This window comes from Rissa tridactyla, chromosome 3 (genome assembly GCF_028500815.1).
Source record: "Rissa tridactyla isolate bRisTri1 chromosome 3, bRisTri1.patW.cur.20221130, whole genome shotgun sequence".
In the NCBI taxonomy this organism is placed as follows: domain Eukaryota; kingdom Metazoa; phylum Chordata; class Aves; order Charadriiformes; family Laridae; genus Rissa; species Rissa tridactyla.
The window spans coordinates 16,740,625-16,752,700 of NC_071468.1; the positions used below are offsets into that span (position 1 = coordinate 16,740,625).

Consider the following 12,076-nt stretch of genomic DNA (forward strand, 5'->3'; position numbering starts at 1 on the left):
CTTCTTCTCTCATGTTCTTTTTTTTTTTTTTGTTAAACTGTTTGAGATAAACATTGACTCAAAAAAAAAAAAAAAAAAAAAAGTCCTCCGTTCTACTTGAATACTCGCCTCCCCCATGGGTGCTCCCAGGAGCACAGCCCCCTGTTGCCAGTAAATAGCAGGTAATACGTTTGCTTGTGAGGCACTTGTTGCGTGATAAACGTGGATTTGGCTTGCATGTTCTGGTGGGCTGCGGTCAAGTGCTTCCTGGTGTGAATGTTGATCGTCTTTTTATTGGTGAGATTATTGTACTTTGTCTGGAGAAGAAGAAAATGAGTATTTTTATACCCTGTAAAGAGTTGGTATCTTAGCTAGTGGGTGGTGTGGTGTGGGTGGTATATGTGCCAGTTTACTCTGATAGCCTGTTTTGTTTAGCTGTAGGTTGTGTTAAATACGCTTTCATCCCTGACGCGGGTGTAACTTTGCTTTTCTCCATGAAGGGTCCTGGCTTGTACGAAATCTTTTTTGATTACCAGGAAAAATACTAGGCTTTCTTTTCACTGTAAGAATATACATGTGTCCTAAAGGACTATTTTGAGAGATGTAATTCTCAGGTGTCCCAACAGGCAGCACTTAGTATGGCTTTTTATTGGCCTCTAGCCACCTAGGAGTCTAAGAGAACAGTAACACTTATTCCCAGTGGGGGGGGATGCAAAGCTCTAGAGCAGCAAGAGCAGCTTAGTTTCCTTTTATTTTCCTTTATTTAGTTGTATGTGTGGGGGGTTGTTTTGTGGGTTTTTTTTTTTTTTTTTTTTTTTAGTACAAAGACTGCCTCTGGGTTTGATGCAAGTACAGAAAATTGAGATGATTCAGGCTTAAGCTTGAGTTCATAACCCTGCTCCTTATGCTTGGATGTTGCCTTGGCTTTAGGCTCTTTTTAGGTGCAATGTGTGTTGCGATACTAAAGAATTGGAGGAAGAGCAACTGTAAACCCCTGTGGTTATGTTGTACGAGTTAGACTGTCATTCTTTTCCACACCATAGTACCTATTGTAATAAGTACGTGGTATCATTTTTTATCGTCCTGAAAATAATATTAATAGCTTTCTGCTTGTGTACCAAGTGTTTATAACTCAGTGCTGAACGCAGAAGATGAGGCAGAGTCTGCCTGAAGGGGCAAGCCTCCAAAGACCCAATTCTCCTTTGCTGACTCCAGGAGGAGGAGGAGCGAGCTCCAAGTAGGACACCATCGGTACAAGTCCAAACACCATGTGTAGGCTTGCTTTTCTGCCAGTCAGCTTGCAGTGGGTTTTGGTGAAATGTCCAACAGTGCAAAAGTGGTGGCTCTAAGGAGCTATGAGGACGGATTTGGGGAGAAAGGGGAAGAGTAGTTGGGGTGGGTGTGTGTGTGTGGAAAATGTTCACAGGTGGCGATGGGAAGAGAGCTGTGAATGTGCTGCTATGTGGTACAATATGAAGAATGTGTTCAGGGTTTGTTTACCCTAAATTCCTGTAGTTTAACTAAATTGGTGCAAATCCAAGTATGGATTCAGGTCTGAACAGAATGAGCTGTACGTGATGTGTTGGCAGATGTGGATGCTCAGTAAAAGGCTGTGGTTTCCTACTGAAACCAATTTAGTTTATATATTTTAAAAAAACAAACAGGCCTGTATCTTTTAGAATGTTTTCTTCTACTTAATGCTGATGTTGCAATACATACCCACAGTGCAAAAGTATAAGTGGCTTTAAAAGCCACACTTGATTTGAGACGTTCTGGCCTTTAGCAATATGTGGTAGCTCAGCCAAGGAGCATGGAGTGTTTTGCTCCTGTGCTTAGTGTTCATCCAAAATAGTGAGCTTTGTTTGCATAGACCTTTCTGATGCCTAGCTTATGGGGAGGACTTTTGTTCTCTTCTTGTATATGAGAATGACTGAAGAAAAACTTCAAATCGGATAATGTAGCTTGGTTTTGGAAGTCTTGTTTTGGAAAGATCTCTTCTTAATGACCTTGTGCATAATACCCTACTAAAAGAGGGGGGGATGTGGGTTAGGAATCCTGTATTTACCAGTCCTGACAGATTTCAGAAAACTAAAATCGTTAACCTAAGATGATGATGATTTTCTATAAGGTTTGGCAGGAAGATTGTACTTGCGTCTTCCTCATTTGTAAGTCTGAACTGAAGCACTGAGTTCTGTCTTTGAGGTTGCAGGCTGTGAAGTTGGGGGGGTTGCAAACCAACATCCATTAATTTCAGATGGTACCGATGCTTGGCCAGAACTCAGACTGTTTTCCTTGCAGCTCCTCAGATTCCCCTGACGATGATTCAGATGCATGCCTGATAGTGAGATGTAATGTGATGTTTGTGCTATAACGTTTGCCCGGTTTAACTTGTGTATACCAAAAGCACATGGCTTTCGTTCTGTTCTCTCTGCATTAAGGATAAGAGGAAGAAAAAAAGGAAGGGGAAGGGAAAGCTTCCTCTTTGCTGTTTCCAGCTCTTTGTCCCCATCCCCCCAAAAGTGGACGTGGATGTATGTCGTATTTGAAGTCCTGGAAAAAATTGACATTTTTACCAAAGATAAAATACAAATACATAATAAACTTATCCTTAAAATAAACTATACAAGCAGAAACTACCGTGCCTTTGAGAGTAAAGGCTCAGTCTTGTTTTCTCCTGTGATACAATTGAAAGGGAAAAGGGCTGTGCTTTATATAGACTGGGAATAATCTGAACAATCCCACGGTGCTTCCTACTGTACTCCACCTACCTTGCATCATAACTTCCTTTCTCATATTTATGGCCAAAAGCCAGTACAATATAAACGGAGTAGTGTGTGCAGCGGGTGAGATGGCAGGAACCTAACTCCTTGCATTTGGGTGTGGCTATAGGCAAATATTAAACTTTCCTCTGCATTTCTCTTGAACCTAGCTTTATTGAACAGCTGAACATGAAAAGGATTGGGGATAGCAATCATCCCGTGTGCCGGTCTTCTAGTAAGTCTGTTATAATCTTTTGCTTACCTTAATCTGCAGGTTACAATAAGGGAGCACGTTGCTTGCTGAAGGACTGTTTCAGGGTTCTGAGGAACTTGATGCGAAAGAATTGCTGAATTACTTTATTATTGAAATATACTTTGCGTTACATGGTGAGCTGTAACTATGCACTAACTCAGAATGCTGCTTCTCAGAAGCACAGGGAAATGTGCCGTTGTGCAGGCTGTCTTCTGTTGTTTGGAAAGTTGCATCAAGTCAGCAAAAATATCTATTTTAGCAGCTGATTTCTTTGCGGCTATCTGGGAAGGTGCAGAATCAGTGTTCCCAGTAGGTAAGGTGTAAGACTTCCATTTAAAACTCTTTGTTTGGAGGGATTTTGTATTTATCAGGAAAGACTCATTTGTGGTTAAAAATGTAGGTATCAGGTCTGCTGGTGGAAGCAGTTATTTCTCATTTCTGTCATTTGTACTTGAAATTTGATAGTTAATCTATTCATTCTAAAATGTTATGCTGCTATTTTTTTTTTTTTTGGCTAACTAAAATTACCTTCTAAATATATTTTAGTTCAGGATGTCAATTACACTGTTGCAGTTATTTTCTGTCCTACGCAGTGTTTGGAAAAAAGCTATTTCAGATACTTGTGAAATGTATTTTCTGTACTGCTGTATATTGCTGCTGTGTAACCACACTGTGGAGAAAAGTCCTTGAAGGGCGTGCTATGAGGTGCTTTTTGGAGGCTTGTTTGTAGAGCGGATCAGGTATACATGCTGTCCATGTTGTAGGAAGATATATTGTCTATGTTGAAACATTTGCACTGTAATATAAGAGGCGTAACTCAGGTAACAATAGAGAGAATATTACTGCAAAGCATTGCATTGTCAACCTTAAGAGTGACTTTTAATGCCTCCTTAAATATGAGAGGTAAGAAAATCTGTTATGCAAGCTAAGACCATTATTTAGCTGTGTTATGGAAATATAAAAACCCCAACACTAGTATTGTGTGGTTCAAGGGTATTAGGTTTCAGTCTAAAATGCAGAGAATATGGAATGTGCTACAGAATTATACTATTAGCTCTTCTGCAAGGTAATGAAATGAATCATGATTTCCAGAGGCGGTATGCTTGTTTGGCTACCAAATAATGTTCTTGGCTCTGTCATTGCCGCCTTATATGCCTCAGTTTCCCTGCCTGTAAAGTAGGAAACTGCTTGCTTGTGTCACGGCTTCCTGGTCATAAGATCCTTTGAAGATGAAAAGTACTATGTGAATAGATGCCGTAGTTTGTATCGTGTATTACGTGCTGTGCAGGAAGGCTGCATAAAGTTAGGAATTCAGCAAATGGTGAAAAGCAGGGTTGAGTTAGGGATTAGTTATTTTTATAAATTCTCTACTTGATTATAATACTTCATAAGGGACTGAGTTTTGCTCTGGTAGATTGTTGTCCATTGTTGAAATCTTATGATCTGAATCAGATCTTTCACTAGAAACTGTTGGGGGGAGGGGGGGAAATTTTGTTCATCCTTTAAACTTGGGTAGTTTCGGGAATTAACAAAGTCTTTTTATTTTAATTTGCATCATGCACAATAATAGAGTTTTCTTCTGAATACTTGCATCCTGAATAATTGAATATTATTAGTATGTTACTTATAAAATGCCCAATTTAACAGCCTTTTAAGACCTTAGGTGTGTGATACCAGTTTTATAAAAAGTAAGGGGTAAGAGAAGTCTGATCTTTACAGAAACACCATCAAAGCTGAAAAGTAAATTGCACTTCTACTTTTTCCCCCTTTTAATCAATAATTGAGGCCTTCTGATCTAAGGAGAAAATTGATATGAGGTCTTTGATATGAAATGATATCTAATTGGATGAATGTGAATTGTAAGGCATGTTTTTGCTGAGGTTTGTATTCCAAATAGGTTTGGAAGCTGGTTTCTGCGTTTTTTTTAATACAACAAAGCAGGGGTCAAAATGTGGTGTGGTTATAGCCTAGCACTTTCAGTTGAAAATTTATTTGCAGATGTCGAGACCTGTTACGTTGTATTTAATATCAGTGCAATTGTATGAAATGATCCTGTTGATAAGCTTAGCAACAAATGGGTCAGATTTGCAGGCAAATGTAAGACCATTTGGGACTGACGTGCAAAAGAGAGGCAGATTATGAAGTGGGGTGTGACTTGCTGTAATTGATGCCCTGATGTTTGGTTGCTTTTCTTACTGCATTCTCTTCCTGTTCCTGGGTGTGTTACAATCCAGCCTTAGTGGCTGTAGTTGGAGGTGATGCTTAAGTAATATGGGTTTGAACAAAAAGATCTATTTCGTGCTGAGAGGACTCAAAGCAGTAATTCATACCAATTTGGATTTTCTTAGATTTGTCTTAGTGGCAGGCTTTTTTGAGACATAAAGTCTGTCTTCATGTTTGGTAGTCTGCTTTGCTATTCAGTTGTTTGCAGGTCACGCGTTGTAGCCATTCCTTGCAGAAACCATCTCTCACTTTAGCTCATGTGTCCTTGGTTGTCCCTTTGATGCCCTCGGTGCATCCAATCGAACTGCCTCATTTGGTGGCTCCATAACTGCAAACTTTTATTTTCTGAGCTCGAGCGGAGTCAGCTGAAATCTGTGATGTGATTTTTAAAAGGAACTGCTTCATAGGTACCCAACGCATCCCTGCTTTCTTGCAAGTATGCCACGGTACTGGAACGCTTTTACATTTTAAAGCTTTTTGGTACCTATAAACAGTGAGTACCTCTTGGTGAGGAATGGTGGGGAAATCTCTAGTTTAGAACGTAGCTGGGGACCTGAGTCCTGTTTAAAGGTGCTCAACCTGTGTGTTGGGCATTCCTAAAACTCAGTCTTTAAAAGTCTAAGAGAGGAAGAAAACCCCTAATCCAATCTGGAATTGTCAGATATTCCAGTATTTGCCTGGATGCCATCTTTAAAAGAACTACAAGGTCTGGCTGAGGTCTGTCTTCCTTTTTTTTTTTTTTTTTTTTAATCAAATCTTTCATTTATGCCTAGTTTGAAACTGATTTTTTTTCCCTTTTTCCTTTTATCTTAATTCCTGAATACCTGTATATAGCTATCTTGACATCTTTGGTTTCAGGGAGGAACAAAAGACCGCTTTATGCTCTAGCTTGATGCAATCTACAGGATTCAAACTTCTGAACAACGTGTCATGAGAGCATTCTTGTTTCCTTTGTTTTTCGCTGCTGCACAGCAATCAAACAGCAACATAAACTGGCTGGTAGGGTGGTTAGTGTTGTGTTTGAACCGTTCCCAGGGGAAGGATGACTTCTTGGGATCCCAACGCGAGGTGGTGCAAGCCACAGCAGCCACCGGTGGTTACGAGCAGTGCCGAGAAGCCGTATCAGGCTTTTGGTTCACACCAGCTGCTTCACCTTTTCCAGCCCTCTCTGGGGAGAGAGACATCTTTGTGATGGATACTCTCTGCTCAGTGCTTGCCCTGGGCTCAGACATGGCCAGGCGGACCAGGCTACACCAGAAGACCTTGCAGATACGCAGGCAGTGGAGCAAGCAGGACTAGCTCCTTGCCTCTCCCCTGCAAGGTGATAAATGTTATAGCCATTTGGGTGGGAGAGGAGGGACACAACTACTTAATGGACTTCTGAATCATCTCACCATTGTCCCTGGAGCTAAAGGGAAGTGGGATGAGGTAGCTGTGAAGGTCATGTCAATTTTGTAGCCTTTTAGTTGCTTTAGACTCTCTTAAGACTTTGAGGTGTGTTTTTAGGGAATTTGCAGAGTTTGGTTGCTTTATTTTTTTCCCCTCAGGTCCTAGAATACGTGGGATAGAGATAATGCAGACACTACCAAGTCCCAGAAAGGGCCCTCACACACCAGGTCTGAGTGCTCTTCGCTTAATGTGTTAGTAATTATCCTGAGCATTGTGGGTAGAAATGGCAGCTCATGATCCTTCCTGCGTAGTTGTCTCTATTGGTAAATCCTAAGGATTAACAACTGGATATAAACAGGCACACTGAAGGGTAAACGGCCCTGCTAGGGTCAAATTAGGTCTGCTTTGTGTATAATACCATGGTTTTTATAATTTTCTTTTAATTCCATCTATGAGCTCATCTTTTAAAACTAGCAAATGTTATTGCAGATGCACAGCCTGTGTGATTTAGTGCTGTTCTGAATACAAGGTTGTACAGCATCAACTGTGAAGTGTTGCTGTGTTTTACATACCTTTATAACACTACTGTAAAGCTATTTGGGAGCCTCTCTTTTTTTTTTTATTTTTATTTTGTACTTTTCTGCCTCAATTTTTGTAATTAAGTGGTATTCTTACCTGGTTGCGTAAGGCATCCCTTGCTGTCAGCCTCCTCTAGAAACACTACATCTAAAAGACAGCCTGTTCAGTGACAGATTAAAGGAGAGTATCAGAGTGGAAAGCTTTGTCTCTTAATTTAGGTCAGCACTTCAATGCAGTGTGCTGTAAACAGCACAACGGTTGCATCCGTCTTCACTATATAATAAGTGTATGTGGTAAGCTGATCCTACCTGACTGCGGGCCATGCAGCTCTGGCCTCCACAAAACATACCGGAGAGGGAGCAGCCTTAAAACAAATTCCCTGCCGCCGGCCCGTGGGCGAGCAGCTGTGACCCCGGCTGGCACGTGGGATGCTCCCCTCCAAGAGCAGGACTGTGGCGTTAGCAGCAGCCTTGATTCAAGCTAAAATCCTCAAGTGCTGGGTGTCCCGATCCATCCCACCTGCCCTCCATGGGATTCACCGGCTTCCGTTGGTCAGTAACTGGAATTTTGTTGCCGCCTTTGCATTTTTCCGTGTTCCCTCTCCTAATTCGTCCCCTTACAAGCTCCAAGTGTCTGTGTTTTTCTTTTTTTGCCAGAATGTGACAAGGAAATGGTGGAAGGATCTGAACATTTAGGGATCTGAATGTTTTCCTAAGGATTACGAGCAGTTTTGAGTTCTCTTCTAGCAGGCTTTTTCCACTCTGTGAATATTTGTAGAAGGTCTTTAGGAATTTATCAGAAACTATTGACTTGTGGAGCTGGGCAAGACCAGAGATCAGAATCTCCGCATGTTCTTGGTGCTGAATCTGGTGCAGTCCCAGGGCCCAAAATAGCATTCTCAAGTGTTTATACTGCCACAAGTGGGATGAATACTTATACTCTGTATAACAAGACATGCCGAGTGTGGAGTGTTTTCATAGAAGTTTTTACAAGAATAAAACCAGCTTCTCTCATAGGGGTGGAGGGGATCTTGGCACTCAAAAGAGCCCTGGAAAGGCTTTGGAGACCTCAGGGGTGTGCATGTGCACAGTTGTATTCCAGGGGAATCCCCAAGTGGGGGTTCCTAAAACTGTGAAGACGATGGGGCTAAATTTCACTTCACAGTGGTATCAGAAATATTGTCCCAGAGTATTCACAACAAATCACAGAAATAATGCTTATGGTAATGTGTTGGGTTTTTTTTCTTTAAATTTAGAAGGGTATTATACCTCTCTCTTGCCTTTTTTGATTTGGCCTTTTTTTTTTTTTTTACCTTTGAACAGTTATTCATAAGGATGTATACCCCTTTTACCTTCTAAAAATGAGGACAGGCAAGCATTTGTGTCTTTTCCTGCAAAAACAGCTTTTCCAGCTGCATGAAAAAGACTGAATTGTTATTGATAAGGTTTCTATTGCTTGAAATGCTTGGTGGAGGAATTGCTGTCTGAAAACATTTGACTGAGTTTTGTGTTGCTGGAAGTCATGCGACTAGCAGCCAATAGATACTGAAGTGGAGAACAGGCCTCGGAAGAGAATTGGTATTAATTTTTAGCTAGCAGCTAAACTTTGATAGCAGTTTAGTATTAATAGCATCCAGTGAGGTGGTGTTCAGAGGCAGTAATCATCAATATTTTCTGTCAAATAAGGCAACTAATTTTTAAAATGCCCATTTTTCTAGTTGTGTCTGGAAAGATATGTGCCAGAATAACATCTAGCTGTCTGGTGTGCTTATACAGAATAATAACCAAAGACAAGGATCCTTCTACAGCTGTGAAGAGGAAGCCAAGTGTAAAATACCCTTGCTTTCCTGTGAATGGGATTTGGGGGGGACCTTGTATCCAGACTGAGACTAAGGGTGTAGCAACTCGACTTGTGTTTCTAAGAAACCTTCCGAGGAAATGTGTTATGGAAATGCAAATTATGTTTCTACTTCACTGCCTATGTAGTAGGCTCTGCTCTTTTTTCTTTTTCTTTTTTTTACAGATGTAATTGCCATTGTTTTTCACTACAAAGAATATTTCTGAACTCTAGATGACTGTTTCTCCTGCTGCGTCAAATGGGTGCAGTATTATATGTATAGTAAGGTGGGAGGAGTTCTGACACATCACCTTGAGAGAAGGAAGGAGGTCCAGATTTAAAACCAAACGGTGCTCCAGCAATGTAATCTAGTTGAGCAGATAATTACTTCCGTATTGTCTCACTTGCTTGTAACTTGAAAAGAAATTTGGTTTTTGTTTCAAAATTCTGTATGCACAGTAGGTGATAACAAATGATACAGTTGTGTTGAAAACAATGCATTTAATGAGAGGGTTGTGACTCCAATGGCTTTGTGTTCTAAAGTAACCATGCACTGTTGCCTTTGTCTTTTCCAGATGTTTCTGACAGTGTACCTCAGTAACAATGAGCAGCACTTCACTGAGGTGCCAGTCACCCCTGAAACAACCTGCAGAGATGTGGTGGAGCTGTGCAAGGAGCCTGGTGAGAGCGAGTGCCACCTGGCTGAAGTGTGGTGTGGCTCAGGTAGGTTAGGCTCACACTTTGTGAATTATTGGGCATTCACTGCTGCTAATAAGGTAGCAGACAGAGACCTGACAGACGTGGCCCTGTCTCAAGAGGGTTTTCTGCCTTACGGTTTTGTCGATCTCTTCATCAGACCTGCTGTATGATAACGCATCTACAGAAAGGCTCACACATGCAAAAATGAGCTAAAGCAAAAGAAGGGGACCTGAGTGTGCAATGTTCTTGCGTGTATGCAGCACTTCTCTGACTCAAATGAGTCTCTGAAGGGTGTGGGGGAGTTGTTTTCTCTTCCTTCTTCTCCCCACTGTGGGATGCCACTGGCCTGTGTAGGGTTTTTGAAGCAGTAAGTATCAGTAGTTCTGTGACACAGAATCATTTCTTCAACCCCATAGCTCTTTTCACTTCCGGTGGCAAAGGAAACTTCCTTTTTCTGATGACACCTTCATTGTTTCTGATCGTGTTAATTGAGTTGGGAAGGAAAGGAGTGTTAGCAGAAGGAGTAGGAGTTAGCTGATGGCAAGTGCTCTACAGAAGGTGTGTGGTGGGTGGGAGGAAAAACATAGAAACTACTGTTGACTGTCCCCTGTCCTGTTAAGGCTATGGAAGAGAGTTTTATGTTTGTGGTCGCTTGTGGCTTTTTTTCCCATCTATGTTCTTGCTGATTTTTTTCTTGGAAGTTCAAATCTTCCTAGCTTGCAGTGCCCATTGGAACTCGAGAACGTGTCAACAAACAAATCAAAAGCTAAAGTATGGCTAACTTTTCATGGATTAAATGGGAAAGGACTCCTGACTATCTCCTGTCTCCCTGGTAGCCACCCAGAGGCATAAAATAGGTGAATCACAGACAGGATTTTAAGTCATGCAAAATAATGATATTTGATCCAACTTTTTTGAGATGCTTCAACAAAATTATAAGAGAGTCAGATGATAAGGGCTTATGTTACTGTCTTCCTCTGCTGCTGTCTCAGGCTCTTACCTGTTTGAAGAAGTCTTTGGTGAGCTGGATGTTTGTTTAATGGCATGAGATACCTGAGTTGTCTCTTGATTTTTAGCCCCTTCTGACAGAGATGTAATGTTTCTGATATTTCTGAGTTTAAAAAATGCAACAGAATTTTTTTTTCTTCTCCTTAGAAAAGCATTTTTTATTTATAAGTGATAGTAGAAGAAAATCACCAATCTAGCATGGGAAGAGATCTTTTAGGAAAGTGTTTTTATTGTACGTCTTTGTCTAAATCAACACAATACCAAAGTCTACAGTGAAAGACAAGTTTAAAAAAAAAAAAAAGGTTTAGTTAAAACCAGTGAATTTATAGTTAGCCTTAGCCCCGCACCCTGTTTAAGAGCTCAGGTTGTGATGGTGAGGGACAGGGTTCTCCTGTTGTTACCAAAGTTGGAGCCCTGCTAGAGTGGGTAGCTCCTCTCCTTCTGTTTCCTTAACCTGTATTCTTGATTGACTTTTGAGATGTTGATGCGGAGTATGCTAGAAAGGGCAACGAGATTGTCCTGAAACCTAGGGAGAGCACTGATACTGAGAGGCAGGTGAGGTCTGCCAGCGCTTAGTGTCCAAATGGTCTTGTTAAGCTGCAAAGTGAACTTCTGGATGAGCGGGACCATATAATGCACGGAGGTTTATTTGTAAAATCAGGTTGTCAGCCTCTCTGCTACTCAAGGAGATGTAAGAAAATAATCTAGATACAGAAATATAAAGTGAAGCAGAGAGTTTTTCCTGAGATTAGTCTTTGCAAAGACGTCATGAGATACCATGAGAACAGATATCTAAATTGTTACTTGCCACAGCTATTGTCATAAGAGGAAAAAAAAAATCATCCATTTATGTAGTAAAAGCCTTGACAATTGTTTTAGAAACCAAATTATTCTTGTTCCCTTCACTGATCCTGTCATATTTACTAATTATTTACTTCTATATCCAAACACTGTATGTATGTGTAAAACTGTATACAATTTCAAACTGTACCTGGTCACAAAAAATGCACTAGTCTCAAATCAAGTAACATTAAAAACTTGAGTACTGGATGAAATACTTGCTTGCTGTTTTGGATAAAATATATCCTTTCTTAACCATTTGTATAACATCCAGTAGCAACCATTTGCAAGATCTGTTTTCATGTACATATGGGATCTTTTTGAAGGGGGGAGGGGTGGGAGAGAAATAGTTTTAGCTTTTACCTAATCTCATTTTAGGTGTCGGCAAAGTTCGCTATCTTGTTTTGCCAAGATATGCCATGACTTCTATTGTGTTTGCGTTTTACACCGAACAAATTAAACTTTATTTTAAAATAAACATTGCACGCGGTAGCTAACCTTCTGGGGTAGA

General features: G+C 40.7%; 1 protein-coding gene across 4 annotated transcripts in view; it reads left to right on the forward strand.

Annotated features, from left to right (window-relative positions):
- The window catches only part of TP53BP2 (tumor protein p53 binding protein 2), a 50,119-nt gene that overhangs the window by 10,692 nt on the left and 27,351 nt on the right, over positions 1-12,076 (forward strand). For 2 of the 4 annotated variants that reach the window (XM_054194940.1, XM_054194941.1), the window contains exon 2: positions 9,594-9,741. In XM_054194940.1, coding sequence (XP_054050915.1) covers positions 9,594-9,741 — 148 coding nt within the window. Of the gene's footprint in view, positions 1-2,042; positions 2,974-9,287; positions 9,306-9,593; positions 9,742-12,076 lie in introns of those variants that run through there. The other 2 variants (XM_054194943.1, XM_054194942.1) reach the window with 2 other exon arrangements.